The 19250-nt window shown below is 39.0% G+C and overlaps 1 protein-coding gene across 8 annotated transcripts in view; it reads left to right on the top strand.

Moving 5' to 3' along the window:
* PHKA1 (phosphorylase kinase regulatory subunit alpha 1) overlaps nt 1-19250 on the top strand; it is a 349029-nt gene that overhangs the window by 30830 nt on the left and 298949 nt on the right. For 3 of the 8 annotated variants that reach the window (XM_080653244.1, XM_080653247.1, XM_080653248.1), the window contains exons 1-4: nt 169-631; nt 1142-1300; nt 13381-13428; nt 14757-14925. In XM_080653244.1, coding sequence (XP_080509370.1) covers nt 554-631; nt 1142-1300; nt 13381-13428; nt 14757-14925 — 454 coding nt within the window. In that variant the 5' untranslated portion in view covers nt 169-553. Of the gene's footprint in view, nt 1-163; nt 632-1141; nt 1301-13380; nt 13429-14756; nt 14926-19250 lie in introns of those variants that run through there. The other 5 variants (XM_080653242.1, XM_080653243.1, XM_080653241.1 and 2 more) reach the window with 4 other exon arrangements.

Below are 19250 nucleotides of genomic sequence, written 5' to 3'. Positions count from 1 at the left end.
AACACACCCCACAAAACAAAAAGAAACAGCCGCCTCAACATTCTGACTACACAGCAGTGGGGAAAACTGAAATACTCATTCAAACTATCGAAAATAAACCTCTGAAAGCACATTGCTTACCGTGACACATCCTCTGCTGCGGGTCGGGCGTGCGTACGTGCAGGGAACGCACGCGGGCGGGGCAGGCGCGCAAGCTCAGGGGAAACAGCTCGCAGCTGCCAGAACCCCAGGAGCCCCGGCCAGAGCAGTCTCCTGCGGAGGCCAGACTGGCGTAAGGTTGGGAGAGGGAAGCACTAGGGCCCCAGACTGCAGGAGGCTGCGGGGGCGGGCGTGTGGTGGGCTCCAGAGACCGCCGTGGTCCAGACAGCTGGCCCAGGCCTGAGCGTTGGGACGGCTCTGCAGGAGCCTGGTACTCGGGCTTCCCACAGGGAGGGTGCAGCTGCTTTGGAGCCTCCTTCCTTGGAGGACCGAAGGCCCCTGCGGCACCCGGCACCCGGCACCCGGCAGCCAGCACCCAGGGCGGTTTCACTGAGGGGATTGGAGACCTGGCACGATGAGGAGCCGGAGTAACTCGGGGGTTCGGCTGGACGGCTACGCTAGGCTGGTGCATCAGACCATCCTGTGCCATCAGGTAAGTTTAAGTGTTGCCTGTAATCACTGAAGATGTGTGCAGCGTGATAGCTTGGATGGAGACCTTTGGTGAACGTGTGTGTGTGTGTGTGTGTGTGTGTGTGTGTGTGTGTGTGTCACTGTCCTTCCCCTCCTGCCAAAGAAAGCAGGGGAAAATTTAGTCATTTTAAGACTAGACTATTGTGAAGATCTGAGGTACTTTGTATATACTGTTAATTATATTTTTAATACTTCTTTAATGCTGGTTTATTGTTTGGTAGCTCATTCTAACTGGAAAGTTAAAACACTGGCTTTCTTTTACCCACATTTCAGACTTTTAAGTTTTCAAACAGCTCTTCCCCCTTATTCAAGATAACATTTGCTTGTACTTGGTCAGAAGAAAGGGGGGTATAATACTCAGGAGTAGGGAAGTAGAAATTAGATCAAAGTCCTTAAGTATGCCATTTGATATTGTTTCCTAATATTAACAGCCTATGGATACCTGCCTGTCCTCTTTTTCTTGGCTTTGTAGAATCCAGTGACTGGCTTGCTTCCAGCCAGCTACGATCAGAAAGATGCCTGGGTCCGGGATAATGTGTACAGCATCTTGGCTGTGTGGGGTTTGGGCCTGGCCTATCGGAAGAATGCAGATCGGGATGAAGATAAGGCAAAGGCCTATGAACTGGAGCAGGTATGCAAAATAAAAATATAAAGAGATCTGGAGCTGTGTGGTGTGTATGTAGGATAGGGGGAATTGAAAGAAACATGTAGCCTAGCCCACAGGAATAATAGAACTGTATTTTGCCTTTCTCTCCCCTTTTTTTTCACCTTCCTAAAGTTACATTTCAAAACTCTTTCCTGTATTGTACTGAATATTTTTGAAGTGGAAACTTGAAACTTGCTGATTCAGGGGAAGTGGGTACAGTCTGTTCTGTTACAGTGGAAAATACTGTTGTGCCTGTGCTAAAATGTATATCCTTTTTCTAAGTAAATGTCTTTTGCAGTCTCCAGCATATTTATTCTCATTGAGAAGAATGTTTGGTGGCAGGTATATACCATTTTACTTCATTTTTTTTAAATGATAGTGATATTTGTTTGAGGGTGACTGACAAATTGTCAGTCCTTACCAACTGGACATAAGTAAAGACTGTTTATTTGTTGATTTTTATACTTATGACCACTGTTTCAGAGCTATGCCTACCCCCCTCCCCCTTCCCTGGCAAAGTCACCAGTCAACAGATTCCTTTAAGCCAACTTTTAAGGCCCTTCCCCTCAATGAAGAAGCATCCTTTATAAAATTGTTTAAACACAGGGTGCTTTTTCCTTTTGAATGGCCAAGAAAACAATATTCTGGGCTAATAGGAATCTTAATGTTAAGATACTCTGCTGTCAGTTGTAAGTTGCATGTGAATTCTTTTCCAAAGTGGGTAAAATTCTCTCTATACCAGCCATTTTCTCAAGTGATGTCTCTCAGACATAGGCAACTGAGCTCTAGTTTTCTATAGATCAGAACTAGAGGCCCGGTGCATGAGATTCGTGCACTGTGGGGGGTGGGGTCCCTCAGCCCAGCCTGCACCCTTTTGCAGTACGGGGAGCCCTCAGGGGATGTCTGATTGACGGCCAAAGTCAGACATCCTTAGCACTGATATGGAGGCGAGCCGCTGCACTCACCAGCTGTCAGCCCAACTTGTGGCTGAATGGTGCTCCCTCTGTGGGAGTGTCTGTCCCCTGGTGGTCAGTGTGCATCATAGCGACCAGTTGTTCCACTATTCGGTTGACTTGCATATTACCCTTTTATTATCTATACTAATAAAAGAGTAACATGCTAATTGACCATACCTTCGTGACGCCCACCAGCCAATCAGGAGTGAGTATGCAAATTAACCCAACAAAGATGGTGGGTTAATTTGCATACACAGGTGCTGAGCTGCTGGGGGCAGGGCGGGAAGCTTGCGCCATCACCATGGTGACGACGCAGGTGTTCCGCACCACTCCAGCCGCTCCGGGCCTCTGGGCAGTGTGGGAAGGCAGAAAGGCGGCTCTGGGCCAGAGCAAAAAGGCGGCTCCAGCCAGAGTGAAGGCGGTGCTGGCAGCCAGGGGAAGGAAGGCCCATTCTTGCACAAATCTTCGTGCATTGGGCCTCTAGTATAGGATATTGAGATTAAGGGCACCAACATGTTCTGGGTTGCAATTCTTGACAATAGGGAAGTTTAATTGTTTTATCATCCATAATAGCAGGCATTTGTTATTCTTTCAAGCCATCAATGAGAGGTGCTTAGGCCCACCAGAAAAAAATTGTTGGGGTATTTGCTCTAGCCCAGGAAGTACAGATCAATATTTTTATGACTTACATAAATAATATATAACCATTGTATGAATTTGGAAAATTTAGAGAACTGTTAAAAATTACCTGTAATATTATTCTTTCCCCCACCCAAATCCTATATCCTACTCTAATGTTTTGCTACATTGATCTCAGTAGTTTGTTTATTTTATTTTTTAATTCTTTATTGTTTAAAGTATTACATAGAGTATTACATGTCTCCTTTTTCCCACATTGAACTCTCTATTTTGTTTTACTAGAAATTAATATCAGTAGAATAAAACCCAATTCCACACTTAGTACAATTTGACCAATTTTTTTAATACTATTAGAAGAAATATGATGTCTTCTAGTCGACTAATCATTCTGCAAAGTTGACATTTTTCCTTAAGTGCCCCAAGTAGAAAGAATTTAATAGAGGAAGGGGGAAAATTGAATTGTTCATTCTAAAATTTTAATGCTCTGTTAAATAATTTTTATATAACCCCAAATATTTTGCATGTGATAATAACTTTGTAATGTCTCAAAAACATTATGGCAATAGGAAACATCTTCAAAAAAGAAACACATTCTCTGGGAATTGTAAAATTTTAATTTTTTTCTCAAACCTGACTTAAACGTTAATTCAGACCAGGGCTCACAAACCCATCTCTGTAAAGGGCTAGATAGTAAATATTTTCAGCAATGTGGGTCACATGTGGTGTCTACTCAACTACTCAGTTCTGCCATTAATGAACAAAAGCAGGCAGAGATAATACATAAATGAATGAGCATGGTTATATTCCAGTAGGCATTAACTAGTACTTACAAAAATAGGCAGTGAACTATATTTGTCGCTAGTCGACATGAGTATTTCTAACCTCTGGCTGTACAACGGAATCACTTTGGAAGCTTTTTAAGAAATATCCTTACTGCAGCTCACCCTAGAACAATTTAGATAAATCTCTTAAAGTGGAGGCCTAGCGACATGCATATTTTAAATAAACTACCCAGGTTATTCTAAAATACAGCCAGGGATAATAACCACTTATTTATGGACAATACATGAGCATAGACTAAATCCAATAAATCCAAGGGTTAAATTCCCATCAACTGTAAATTTAAAACAGGTTTTCCAATTACTGTGTGGATTTTCCCAAACCATTGATTATTAACCATTTCTACCCTTTCTTCCAACTCTCACCTTTGTTTAACTCTGAAAAATAATGTCAGAACTAAAGAGAATTCTGGATGAAAAGGGTACAAGGGTTTGGGTGGCTATTCTATCCTAGATTGAGAATAGAATTATGCACATACATGCATTTCAAATGTCCTTTTTTCTTAGTCTCATAGATATTTACTCACACCCATAAAAATAAATAGTAACACAAATAGAGATTGCTCTGTTGCTGCCATCAGTTCTACTTCTGCCTCAATTTTATTCTCTTGGTGTAGTCTCTTATCTTTTGCCATGCCTTTAACTATTACCTTTATGAGAATGACTCCCAAAGCTTCATCTTTAACTCTGACCTCACTTTAATGTCAAATCCTGATTTTCATTAGTCTTTTGATCAGTTGACCCTGCATATCCTGTAGCTTCTCAAAATCATTATGTCTGAAACACCTTCAACAAACAAAATGGACTATCAAACAACAGCAACTCTCTAAGCATTGTGTTTTCTCTTATTGTGTCTTCAGTGTGCTGGTCACCTGGGCAACATTACTTAGAGCATTTTCCATAGTGTGTTCCATGGAACACTAGGTCAATTAAGTTTGGGGCTATGTTAAACAGCACATTTCTTTACTCCATAATTTCTCAGAGCCTTTGATATGCTAATGCATAGTAAAGTGCATTTGGAATCTAAGATAGGAGTGAATTTTACAGCCTTTTAAGAATTTCCTAGACTAGTGTTCTATAAAACAGTGTTCGAAAAATGCTGTCATTAGGGTGATTTTTGACTAACCCCCCTTTGACTTTTGACACATGCAGACCAAAGTCTGTTGATTCTTATAATTTTTCTTGAATCCACCCCCTCCTTTCTTGTCCCTTCTGCCTCAACTCTTGTCTAAACCTTGATCATTTAACACTGTTGTGAAAACCACACTTAAAATATATTATTTCCACTCTCAACAATCTTTCTGTGGCTTTCATTTCCCATCAAGTAAAATCTAAATGTTTTGGATTGATAGGCAAAACTCTAGAGTTTACTCCTAGCCAATATTATGCCATGCTGGTAACATGCATTATACCCTTAGTTCCAGCCAGATTAGTATCTTTATTACTTTAACAATTCCTTAATAAAAATACCTGACATTCGTGTAAATACTTTTCATTGTACTACATACTTCCCCATAATTACTAGCATTTTATTCTCATAACACCCTGTAAATTAGGTATTATTTTCCCAAATTTACAAGTGAAGGGAATGAAGCAGGTTGAAATTTAGTGATAGTATGAATACAACCTCAGTCTAATTAAGATTGATTGAGTCTTTTTTAAAATTTTCCTACATGGAAGCCACCAAATCTTTTTATGAACTTCTTCCATTTGTAATGCATGTTCCCTTCTAATCTGAACTAATACACTCCTTTCAAAGCCCAGCTCCAATCCTACTTTTTCTGTAACTCCTGTCCTCACAGACCACTCAGTGATCATTTCTTTTTCAGGACTACTTTCTTGGGATTTCTAGATTACTTATGGTCTGTGTGGGTTTTTTTTTTTTTCCATTTTGAAGTAGATTTTGTGTAATTGTCATGTGCCAGGCCCTGTGATAGATATAAAAAATAAAATGGAACAAAATGTTTATATTTAACTCTGAGTTTTTATATTTGAAATTTTTAATGTATAGAAAAGTTGTAGGAAGAGTAAAGTGAACACATTTGCACATACTCTTTACCTACATTCACTAATTGTTAACATTTTGACATATTTGCATCTTCCTTCTCTTAATGGTATGTGCATGTGCATACCATTTATTTGACAAGCCATTTGAGAGTTACTTGCAGGCATGGAAAATATACTATATATATATTTTTTTCCCAAAATATAATCTGCTTAGTCCATTGATTTAAAGGTGTATTTCTGAATATGGTCTTGGAGCATTTTTCTTAAGGAATTCATAGTTTGATAGGGGAGACAGACATATAAACAAATAGTTACAAAACATTAGGACAGATATTGTAGGTACTATCTATAGTGGAGATAAGTACAAAGTTCTGTGGGAGGTGTGAGTTTCCAATTCCCTTGAACAAGGCAAGGAAAGATTCAGAGGAGTTGGGTTTTAAAGGATAACTAGGAATTATTAAGTAGACATGTTTGTAGTGTAGTTTGGTGTGTGTGTGCGCGCACGTGTGTGTGTGTGTGTTTTAAAAAAACATGTTTGTCCTGTCTCCCTTGTCATTATGTTCCACAAAGCCTGGTAGAGTGCTTTAAATTTTTATTTTTATTTATTTAAAATCTTTATTGTTGAGAGTATTACAGATGTCTCCATTTTTTCCACCCATTGTGCTCTTCAACCCGGTTCCCGATCCTCCCCACTCCTTCACTACCCTATTGTCTAACCATAGGTAATGTAAATATGCAATATAAGTTCTTTGCTTAATCTTTCCCGCCCCACCTTCTCTCTGAAATTCATCAGCCTGTTCCATGTTTCCATGCCTCTGGTTCTATTTTATTAACCAATTTATTTTGTTCATTAGATTCTTTGTTTATTTTGATTTTCAGATTCAATTGTTGATAGCTATGTATTTATTGCCATTTTATTTTTCATATTTTTTATCTTTTCTTCTTTTTCTTCCTCCTCCTTCTCCTCTTCTTCCTCTCCTTCTCCTCCCTTCAACATTTCATGTAATTAATACTGGTTTGGTAGTAATGTATTTCTTTAGCTTTTTCTTGTCTGTGAAGCTCTTTATCTGACCTTCAATTCTAAATGTTAGCTTTGCTGGGTAGAGTGATTTTGGTTGTATATCTTTGCTATTCATCACTTTGAATATTTCTTGCCACTCCCTTCTGGCCTGCATAGTTTTGTTGAGAAGTCACTTGACAGTCATGTGGATGCTCCCTTGTAGGCAACTAACTGCTTTTCTCTTGCTGCTTTTTTTAAAAAAAAATTTAATTTAATTTTAAATTTTATTGTTTAAGGTATTACAAATAGTAGTACATATGTCTCTTTTTTCCCCACTGACCTTCTTCCAGCCTCCCGACCCCCTGGCACTTGCCCTCATCTCCCCACCCCCAGTGTCGTGCATCTGTTCTTTGTGCTTATATGCATGCATACAAGTCCTTCGGTTGATCTCTTACCCCCCCAACCCTCCCCTACCTTCCCACTGTAGTTTGACAGTCTGTTCGATGATTCTTCGCCTCTGTCTATTTTTGTTCAGCAGTTTGTAATGTTCTTTATTATCCATAAATGAGTGAGATCATGTGGTATTTATCTTTCACTGACTGGCTTATTTCACTTAGCATAATGCTCTCCAGATCCATCCATACTGTTGCAAATGGTAAGAATTCCTTTTTTACAGCAGCATAGTATTCCATTGTGTAGATGTACCACAGTTTTCTAATCCATTCATCTGCTGATGGGCATTTAGGCTGTTTCCAAATCTTAGCTCTCTTGCTGCTTTTAAGATTCTCTCTTTGTCTTTAACCCTTGGCATTTTAATTATGATGTGTCTTGGTGTGGTCCTCTTTGGATTCTTCTTGTTTGGGGTTCTCTGTGCTTCCTGGACTTGTAAGTCTATTTCTTTCACCAGGTAAGGGAAGTTTTGTCTTTTTTTTTTTTCAAATAGGTTATCAATTTCTTGCTCCCTCTTTTATCCTTCTATCACCCCATGATGTGAATGTTCATACGCTTGAAGTTGTCCCAAAGGCTCCTTACACTATCTTCATATTTTTGGATTCTTTTTTCTTTTTGCTTTTCTGATTGGGTGTTTTTTGTTCCTTATATTCCAAATCACTAATTTGATTCTCAGTCTCCTCTACTCTACTGTTGCTTCCCTTATTCTTCATTTCATACTTCATTTCTGATTGGTCCTTTTTCATATATTTGATGTTCTTATTAAGATCCTTGAAATTCTCCCTAAGTCACTTGAAGCTTTCATTAAGTTCCTTGGGCATCCTTATAACCATTGTTTTGAACTTTGTATCTGGTAATTTGCTTTCTTCCATTTCATTTAGTTCTTTTTCTGGAGATTTCTTCTGTTCTTTCATTTGTGACATGTTTATTTGTCTCCGCATTTTGTCTGCTTCCCTGTGTTGATTTCTACTAGGTGTACTGGTTAATAATGGTGGATTTTGTAATCAAAGAAAACATGATAATTTCAAGAGAACCATCAAAAGTGCTCTATTCAAAGTAATGTCCATCGCTAGCTACACATTTCCCTCATCTTTCAGGTAATTTGTGGATACCGTCCCAATAGAACTTTTCTTGTTTTGAGGCAAACCATTCAGAAACCCAATTTTCCACTTCTTCGTATGTTTTGAAGTGCTGCTCAGAAAGTGTGTGTGCCATCGATCGGAATGTGTGGTCATCTGAAAGAGCAAGGTCTGGTGAATACAGCGGGTGGGTTAATACTTCCCAGGCAAGATCTTTTAATGTGTCTTTAACTGATTTTGAAGTGTGTGATGGTGAGTCATCATGAAGCAAAATTACTTTGCCGTGTCTTCTGGTCATTGCACGATCAAAGCGTGGTTCAAATTTGATTATTTGTTGTCAGTAGGGATCAGTATTAACGATTTCACCTGGTTTTAGAAGCTCATAATGCACCATACCTTCCTAATCCCACCAAACACAGAGCATTGTCTTCTTTCCGAAACGATTTGGCCTTGCAGTCGATGTTGATGCTTGACCTGGATCAACCCATGATTTTGTGCATTTGGGATTCTCAAAATAAATCCACTTTTCATCGCCAGTCACAATTCGATGCAAAAAAGACTTTCTTTCATGCCGTCGAAGCAACATTTTACTGATGACTTTTCAGTTTTCCATTTGTCTTTCATTTAGTTGATGTGGCACCCATTTTCCTTCCTTTAAAATCTTTCCCATTGCTTGTAAGTGATCGGAAATTGTTTGCTGAGCAATGTTTAATCTTTCTGCAAGTTGTTTTTGAGTTTGACATGCATCTTCATCCAATAATGCTTATAATTTTTGGTCTTCAAACTTTTTCGGTTGACCTGGGCGTTCTTTGTCTTTCACATCGAAATCATCACTTTTAAAGCATTTAAATCAGTGTTCACAAGTATCTTGGGATGGGGCATGTTCACCATAAGCTTCCCAAAGTATACGATAACTTTTTCTTCAAAATAAAGTAATGAATTAAAACTTCCCAGAAATGCTCTTTTTTTTGGCACAAAATTCGACATTTTTAAGCATAAAAATATCTATGATGTTAATACCTTCAGCAAATTTGACATATGAAGTTTTGAAGCTTGCTATCAATACAACAAAATAGCATACATATCAAATCACATATATATCAACATATATGTAACTCCATCTATTGAAAAAAATCCACATTATTAACCAGTACACCTATTATGTATTAGGTAGGACTGCTATGTCACCTGGAATTGGTAGATTGGCCTTGTATATTAGGTGTCCTGTATGGTCCAGTGGCTCACCCTCCCCAGTCCCCTGAGCTGGGCACTCTAGGTGCACCCTTGTGTGGGCTGCGTGCACTGTCTTGTTATAGTTGAGCCTTGATTGCTGTTGGCATCACTGGGAGAAACTGGGCCCCCACCAATTGGCTGTGAGGACCAGCTGCGACTACAGTGGAAGAGCTGCTGTGCAGGAGACACCCCTATGGAGCAGGACTTGCTTCAGTGGGTCTTTGGTGCTTACCGAGTCTTCCCCTTGAGCGTGTCACTCGTCGATGTGTAGAGTTGTAATCTGGCGTGGTCTGAAACTGTTTACCGGATGTATTGGCTCTGGGGCCTTCAGGAAGGTGCAGAGTCTACCACTGCCTGGGGCCACCAGGCACAAGCTACAGAGTGACCTGCATATGGCTGTTACTTGTGTTGGGCTTGGAGGTGTTCAGGAGAAGCCAAACTGTGAACCTTAGGAGGATGCTGCTAGTGCTGGGCTTGGGGTCTGCTTATCAAGAGGTATGGGGCATGCTGAGTCCAGCTGCTACTTGTTTGAGAGATTTTAGGAAAGTCTGAAGCGTGTGCCAGGACAGGCTATTCATACGGAAAAGCCTCTGCAAACAGCTTGGGTAAGGCTGCAAATTGGGTGGGATGGGGGTCTCATGGAATCACCAGGGTGGTGAACAGTGAGAGCCAGGTTGATGAAGAGTCAGATATGGCACCTGGCAGTCAGCTCTGTTGCAGGGGAGGTCTCAGCATAGGATCAATGACCTCTGCGAGCACTTTTGTCTGGAAGAAAGCTGCCCCCAAGTTCTTGCCGTGATGTCAGGTATTTTAGTTCCTCCCCGTATGTCCCTGTATCCTTTCAAGCTGCTGCCGCAGTACTAGAGCTCAGAGGGAGTGAGTCTGATTAAGTCCATGTGCTGGCCCTTTAAGAGGAACTGTCTGGGTCTCTAGCAGTCTCTGTTTCAGCCACAATCCTAGCTGGTTTTTAAAGCCTGAAGTTATGGGGACTTCTCTTCCCAGCCCTGGAACCCTGGGTAGAAGGGTCTAGTGTGGGGCTAGGACCCCTTGCTCCTCACAGGAGGCCTTCGCAGTCAAGATATCCCTCCGGATTAAAAAAATGCCACATGTGGGTGTTGGACCAGTTGTTCCTCACCTCCACTCCTCTTGCCAGTCTCAGTGTGTTTTCTTCTTTAATTCTGTAGTTGTAGGACTTCCATTCAGCCAGATTTCAGGGGGTTCTGAATGATGGTTGTCCTGTATTTTAGTTGTAATTTTGATGGGGTTGTGGGAATATCCAAGTACCATGTTTTCATGTGCTGCCATCCTCATGCTTTGAATGTTTTAGATGCTGAAACATTATACATCTGATTATACATATACCTGGAGAGAGAGAGATACTAATATTTACATAGATAATGGTTGTACATAGTTAAAGAGTCAAACCTCAGTTCTCGAATGTCTCTCATCTCCACCAATTCAGTTCTTGACCAAGTTCATGGAAAACATGTCTCAAACAAAGGAGAAAATGTGCCAGTATGAGTCAGTTTACTGCTAATATCTCAGGAAATTGTGCTATGAATATTTTTATGGGTTTTGTTTGTTTGTTTGTTGCTGGCGAAATGGAAGATTAGCACAATTTTAAAACGTAAGGAGACCATCAAGTGTGCTAATGTTGCTAATGTAGTGAAAGAAACAATGATCACAGGCAATTGAAGAGGCAGAAAACCTGTTGTTGATTTGGATAAATTAGCCAGTGACAGCAAACAGAGATGCTGAATGCTGACCTCCTGAAATACACCCCTGGAAAGAGTGCTGAAAGTTATTTGTTTAAGGCTGGCAGGGGTTAGTCCAATAAATTATAAGAAAAGAAGTATTTATTTATAGATTAAACAATACATTAGACATGTTCTGTATATAAGAAAGGTTAAAACAGAGAATCATTTGGGGGTCTGGAACAAATTAATTCCATTTACATTATTTCTGATGGGGAAAAATGATTCAGTTTTAGAACAATTAGCTCCTCGACTAGCCTTGCAGTATGAATTAAGTTTGAGAACTGAGTTTTATTCTATACCCTTACATAACCAATTCACAAATACATAGATCTATTATCCTAAAAAAAAAGTAGGTGAGAGGAGGGTGTCACTTGATGTGGTTACAATCCCTGGTATATGAATAAACATCTACAATCAATACCACCTACTACCCCTGCTTGATAATATGGCCAGTTTCGGGGAATACAGAGTACAGGTACCTCCTCTTATTTTTACCTTCCCATGCTTCCTATTAATTTTATACTATTCTGACTTGGAAGTTGAAACTTGATGACAGAAATGGGTGACATTGGCCATTTCAGGAAGACAAAAATGGATGGCAATGAGGGATTTTCTACCTGGTCTGTGATTCCCCAGGTTTTCTGTTTAAATTAAAGAACATGTAGATGGGAGTAGCAAAGCTAGATGGCAAAGAGATTTGAAAGGATTTTATGAAAGTCTGTATGTTTGACATGTAGAAGATAATTCAGAATTGAATGAAGTCTCCCCACAGAATGAGGGGTATGTTAAATGCTTTCTGTAACAGGGTATATTAAAAGATGATGTCTTTTATTAGGGTCAGAATAGTGATAGAGATTTTATTATAGGAGTTGCAATCAGTTTCATTACTTTATGATAAATGCTTCATGCTTTAAAAGGTGACATAATCATGCACTGTCACCCCCTCTCTTTCCCTCTCTCTCCCCACCTCTTATTCTCTGTCTCTCATTTCTTCATCTGTAAGGGGAGGAAACCATTTATAGATAGAAATGGCTTTTAAAAGATACTCTTCCAAGGAAACAGTTGTTATTTTTCCTCAATAAAATACTTCATAAAGAGTTAGAGCATAATTAATAGGTACTTATCTTTATCATGCCTATTGCTTGAATGTTTTGAAAGAATAATTATTTTGCAGAGGTGTCCTTAAGCCACCTCTGAGCCAGCATTTCTTAGAGTATCCTGGTTGTATTTCTTCTGGACTGTGACACAGAAAACTTAGAGAAATGGAGAAGCTGTTTGGTGATATTCTTCCAAAACATATTGCCTATCCATGCCACTGGTGATGGGCCCTTCTGGTGTCATGTAGTATAACTTGTATAGTATCGTGTAGTATATCATATTACTATACTATATTATAATGAAATATAATTATTATTACTATATTATTTTATACCAACTAGTATGTACATAGTTGTTAATCATTATTTTGGAGTACTGTGATTAGAAAACTATCTTAGAAATTGCCAGGCCCTTATAAGTAAAATAATGACTTAAGTCTTAAGTAGTTTGTGGCTTTTTATTTTTTATAGAAAAGGAGTTGAATTGTACTAACAATTCCTCTTTATAATTATTCTGAATTGAAGATCATTATATTCTTTAGGGAAAATGTCCAGAAAAGTATTGCTGTGGACTCTTGAAGATAAGAATTGACTAGTTTAGAAAAAAATAACAGTGATGATGTTGGCTTTTCTAGGCCATAGAATGTATTTTATTTTATTTTTTTCATAGGATGTATTTTAGAATATCCTCATAGCCTTATGAATTTTGATCTGACTTGCCCATTTTCTCCAGGTGGCATGTCCTCTAATAGGATGGTTGTCTTAGTTTTATATAAACCTGTTGGAACTTGAACTATTTAACTTGAAGGAGTCGCCAACTGAAGCTTTTGATTCCACTTTTAGCTGCAATCTACTCTTCTGTATATTTATAAAGTAAATGCCATGTAAATAGGAACCCAGGATAGGGTTACTTGTTCTCAAAAGGTCATCTACCAACTGCAGTTGCTGAGTAAGTGTTTCTGCATCCAGGGATATTTATAATAGTCTTGTTTCCATTTATTTTTGCAGAGTGTAGTGAAGCTGATGAGGGGACTGCTACACTGCATGATCAGACAGGTATGCCATTGTTAACAGCTCCCTCTCTAATAAATGCACATTGTAATAGTATCTTTACCCCTTAGGGGATGTTTATAGCGCATATATATATATATATATATATATATATATATTCAATTTCACAAATAGTAGACACTAATTTTAGAAAAGTTGTAGAATTGAGGGCAGCAATGTCACCCATGATTTTACTATCCAGTTACCACTGGAATGCTTCCTTATGGTCTTTTTTTAGCCCCTCTGCAAATGATTTTTAATATACTTTGCATAGCTGTACATGCAATTATGTATATTGAGTAAAATATGATACATTTTTATAAGCCATCATCTGAAACCCTTGGGACCAGATAAATTTTAGAATTCAGAATTTTTCAGATTTTAGAAGGTTCTACCGTGCATATACTATACAGTATGTTATGCCCTCAGCAGGTCCAGAGCCAGCACTCTGTTATTAAAAACATTAATCTCTCTGTAGGGAAACACACATTTTCACACTAATAAAATTAATAAAAACTATAAATAGCTCCATATAAAAATAAATTTTGGTTAAAAACTTAGGGGAAAAATCCTTTATAAATGTTTCAGATTTTATGATTGGAGATAGGGAGCCAAGGACTTCTATCCCCTTGCATTAATTTGCATTTTCCTCATCTTGAGTTAAGTTGAGCATCCTTTCATGTGTATATTAAAACTTTGCATTCGTCTTCAATTATATTGCCTGTTAGGTCTTTTGACTATTTCTTTTGGACTATCTCTTTCTTGCCTATTTGAGGAGTTCCTGAACATACTGCAAATAATTTTAGCAGGCCATGATTTATCTTTTAGGGTGTTTATGATATTTTTTTCATTCAAAAGTGTTTTACAAAAAAAAAATGTGCTTTCCCTTTATCGTAGAAGAACTTTACATATGTTGCACACCTTGAATCTGAATTGATTTTCTATTAGAAGAAGCAATTGAGGTCCAGATTAATAAAATGACCACAGTCATTCAACAAGTCTAAAATAAAAGAAATAAACTCTAGACTTCTAAACTGTTTCACTAGTGCTCTCTCTATGGTTATCTCACAGCCATCATTTCTTCTTTTTTTCCTTCTTTGCTACTTTTTAAATTTTTTTAGATATTTTCATTTTCTACCTTATCAAATAGGTTTAAAGCCACTAATTTAATGAACCACATTTAAAGATATAATAGTTACTATTATATATCAGGTGCACACATAATCAAATCTAAGCTTCAGGAACTAATTGTTTTAGTTAGAGTACGACAGAAGTGTGCCATATGGGTTGCTTTTTTGGCAGAGCCTTCTATGACTGTTTTTTTTTTTCTTCAGGTGGATAAAGTAGAGTCATTCAAATACAGTCAGAGTACCCAGGATAGCCTCCATGCCAAGTACAACACAAAAACCTGTGCCACTGTAGTGGGTGACGACCAGTGGGGACACCTGCAATTGGATGCTACCTCTGTGTACCTGCTCTTCTTAGCACAAATGACTGCCTCAGGTCAGTACAAGGACAGAGTAGTGGGAGCCACGGCAGTGTGGAATACTTGCTCTACCACACGTGGCTTCTCTAGAAAACAACAAAGCTTTCTACATTGCTCAAAGATGCACATTGAAAACATAATATTTTGCAAGTTTTATAAAGAGAAACAATTTTTTGAGATCTAGTTGGTATTCTTTTACATTGAAAAACAAGTCTGTGATAGTAATTAATATTTTTCATTGAAAACCATGAAATCTGGGATAGATTTTCATTAGATAAGTATTTTTATCTTTTATTAATCCTCAGATACTGTGAAATGGGTAAGAACTAAGTTTATTGCTTATTCTCATGCTATGCACTGACAGGCCTATAGTTAATATTAACATAAATTGAATCACCTACTTTATACTACTCTTTATCAGTATACTAGAGGCCCGTGGGGTCCCTTGGCGTGGCCTGTGGGGATCGGGCTGAAACTGGCATCCAACATCCCCCAAGGGATGTAGTAGTGCAGGAAATGGCAGGCAGCGGGAAGAGCCGCTCCCACTCATCCTGGCCCCGCTCATCCTGGTCAGCGGAGCAGCGCTCCTGCTGTGGAGCATACTGACCACCAGGGGGCAGCTTCTGCATTGCGCATCTGCCCCCTGGTCAGTGTGTGTCACAGTGACCAGTCAACCAGCCGAACGGTCGACTGGTCGCTTAAGCTTTATATATATATATATATATATATATATATATATATATATATATATATATGGACTAGAGTCCCAATGCATGAAAATTCGTGCACTGGGGAGGGCCCCTCAGCCCGGCCTGCGCCCTTTCACAGTCCAAGAGCCCTCAGGGGATGTCCAAATGATGGCTTAGTCTGGCCTCCCTCTGTGGGAGGTGACCCCAGTAGGCCTATCTGGGGATGGTGAGCAGTCAGCCCTGCCCTGAATCACCCCGCTGCTGCCCATGGCCTCTGTGGGAGGCAACCGGGCGGGCAATCAGGGCATGGCACCGGCCCCCGTGCCCCGCCACTGGTTGCCACCGTCCCCCCATCCCATTGCCGTCCCCTCCCTCTGTTTGCTGGCACACGCCTTGGCTGGCCTGGTGCCACCTGCTCGCTGGCCCCGCCCCCCAACTGGTCATTCCTCTGTTTGGTCGATTTGCATATTACACTTTTATTATATAGGATTATGAACAAGGCATCTGTCTATAGGAAACTAACTTGTATTTAAGGGAATTAACTTAGGAATCAGAATTTAAATGTTTACTTTTTATTATTGACTAACATACCCTTTTGGGATGGTTTTGTTATTACTTTTAGATGCTTTACCTGAAAATGGAAAGCATAAGAATCAACATAATTCCCTTTTATTTCTCACAAGTTGGGGAAGATAGTGAATCTAATTATATTCAGTTTGTAAATGAAACAGGACCTTTGCCAGATTTTCCTGAGGTAAGTAAATAACACTTGTCACAATACCACATTTTTAACATTTTAATTTCTTTGTCTTCCTATCTGGTTACTAAAAGCATTGAGTACCAAGAGCTCCTTGGTACTAAAAGCATTCAGGGTGAGAATTACCCCAGAATACTATTCTCCTTTTCTTGCATAAGTATATTTTTGGTAATAAAACCTCCCCCCCCCCCCCCCCCCGCTCCGCTCCCTGGACAAACAGTTCAGAGGCTGAATAACCTTTTCTTAAAATTCTAATATGGCTACCTATATACTCCCTTCTTTTGGAAGGGTGGTTTCTCTCTGAATAAATGTACTTTTAGGTTGTATTTATTTAAAAAGAATGGCAACTATAACTTCATTTCTAATATCCTTTAATACCAACTCTGGAATATGTTTTTACAAAGCAAAAAGTGTCTAAATATTCCTTGTGGTTTTTCATTTTGAGCCCAGGAAAGCAGCATAAATATACTAAAAAGGCTTATAAGACATATATACATTCATGCAATAAATGCCATTTTGTTGATTCCTGACTTAACATTTGATTTTCAACTCAATGAGCTGATTTTGATAGGTGCTTAGAATAAGGTGGATATTTTTTATCAGGCCTTTAAGAAATAAGTAGGAATAAGTAGAAATTAACAAGTCAGAAAAGGGAAGGGAATAACATGACTACAAGCACAGAAGTTTAAAAGGTACTTCTATGTTTAGAGTGAAAGATAGATCTGAAAAAATGGCAAGAGGTGAAGCTAGAAAGTTGGGGCTAGCTGTTTAAGTGCCTGTATATTATGCTAAGTAGTTTGGATTTTATACTAGAATCAGTAGAGAGCCACTCAAGTTAAATAGTTAGAAAGTTTCAGATGATTAACTCCAGTAGAAGGAGGATAGATTGGCTGGGGAAGAAAATCACAATGGAGGACTACATAGAAAGTTAGTGAAATACTTTAGGCAAGAAATGATGGAAAACTCATGTAAGGCAGTTGTCTTTAGGATGAAAATGATAAATGTGAGAGGTAATTTATTGCTAGAATATGAAAAATTTTCATGGAAATTTTAGTAATTCTCTGTGCACCTTTAAAAATGCATATTTTTATTGATTTCAGAGATGAAGGGAGAAGGAGAGAGAGAGAGAAACATCAATGAAGAGATAGAATCATTGATTGGCTACCTTTTGTACTTACCCTACTGGGGATTGAGCCCACAACCTGGGCATGTGCCCTAACTGGGAATTGAACTGTGACCTCCTGGTTCATAGGTCAACACTCAACCACTGAGCCACACCAGCTGGGCCTCTACATTTTTGAATTCTTAAAAATCTCAACCTTTTTTAAAGGAGAGACTTAGACAGAAGTTGACTGCAACAGACCTTCTCCCCAGCAAAATAACCATAAATAGTGAAAATTAATTAAAAAAAAACATTTCACTGGAAATTGTCCTAAGGACATAGAGCAAGTAGAGAATAGAATCATTTATTCAAGGAAATCAAAATCTTGGTAAGAGCAGTGAGAAACTGTGGTATTTGGGGTACCATCTACTCCCTTCTCTGCCCCAAATGCATCATGACAGAAGCAATACTCAAGGTGGATATGGACAAGAGTACAAGCTTCCCTTTCCCCTAGTTCGCATTCTAGATCTATGAGATCTTCCTGAGAGAGGTAGGTTGCCAGCACTCTCCCCAACTCTATGTTGCACAAGCTGTAGTCTAGCCAAGAATAACTAAGAGGTTTGGAACTCCCTTCCTAACCCCCAGGCCCACTCATGGAATAGAAGTTAACCCTAGGCAGAGCAGGCCCAGAATACTAGTCCTGGCCCAACTTTCTATTAGCATTGGGAGAAGAGACAGGACATAACAGAAAGCTCCATCATCGCTCTTCCCAAGAGAACTAACTATTTGGAAAAGAGCGTGGAAAAGTTGAAGCCTAAAGATACTCACAAAAAACTAGATTTTGGCTCAAAGAAATTAAGAGGAGGCTGGTAGCTCAATAAGAGTAGGAAGCTAGTCCGGGCAGTGCTTCTGGAAGGGGTTAGCTTGCAGATACCCCAGGGTCAGAACAGGAGTCCCATTACAAAACCTGGAGGGCTCTGGTTGGGTAAGTCAGTTGGTTAGGACATTATCCCGATATGCCAAGGTTGCAGATTCAATCCCAGTCAGATTATATACAATAATCAACCAATGAATGCATAAATAAGCAGAACAACAAATCAATGTTTCTCTCTGTGTCTCAGTCTCTCTTCTTCTTTCTCCTTTTCTCTCTGTCTCTCAAGTTAATAAATTTAAAAAAGCAACAATTTAACCCATAGACTATCTAGAAGTTTTTACAGAGAAGGGTCAGCCCCAAACAGCCCTCTCTAGGATCAGAAGAAGTGTCAAAGATTGGTCTCAAAGACCACCTGAAATTGGGCCTGAATTTAATTAGATGAGACTAATTTAATTAGATGGAACAATATATGACTCAGGGCACTGTACATTTTAGTAGAGCAATCAGCTGGTAATCAGGGGAGATAAACAACTGGGTATACAAGCAGAGGCAGACACTTAATAGATTAGAGAAAGAGACAGTTGCTTAAACTGAAACTACTGTCTTCCTGGAGTGACAGTGTTTATGTACAAGGCTGCACACATCCTCTGAGGAACAACATCAGAGGCTGCATGCTGTGGAGAAAATAGATTTCACTGAAGTTGTCCAGCCAAGTCACTAAACAAATAAATAAGTAAAGAAAAGCAGTCTCCATAGAAGAGAGTGTATCAATATCTATAGAGTTCCTATAACCTATTATCGACAACAAGTGGCCCGGTGCACGAAATTCATGCACATTAAAAGGGGATTAATTAAAGGAAATATTTTAATATTGCTATTTGCCCTTTCTCTATACTAGAAGTGTCAGAGATGAAAGAAAA

This window comes from Plecotus auritus (assembly GCF_963455305.1).
Source record: "Plecotus auritus genome assembly, chromosome: X".
In the NCBI taxonomy this organism is placed as follows: Eukaryota; Metazoa; Chordata; class Mammalia; order Chiroptera; family Vespertilionidae; genus Plecotus; species Plecotus auritus.
The sequence above is the reverse complement of the archived record's forward strand: the minus strand, read 5'-3'. Positions and strand labels throughout refer to the sequence as shown.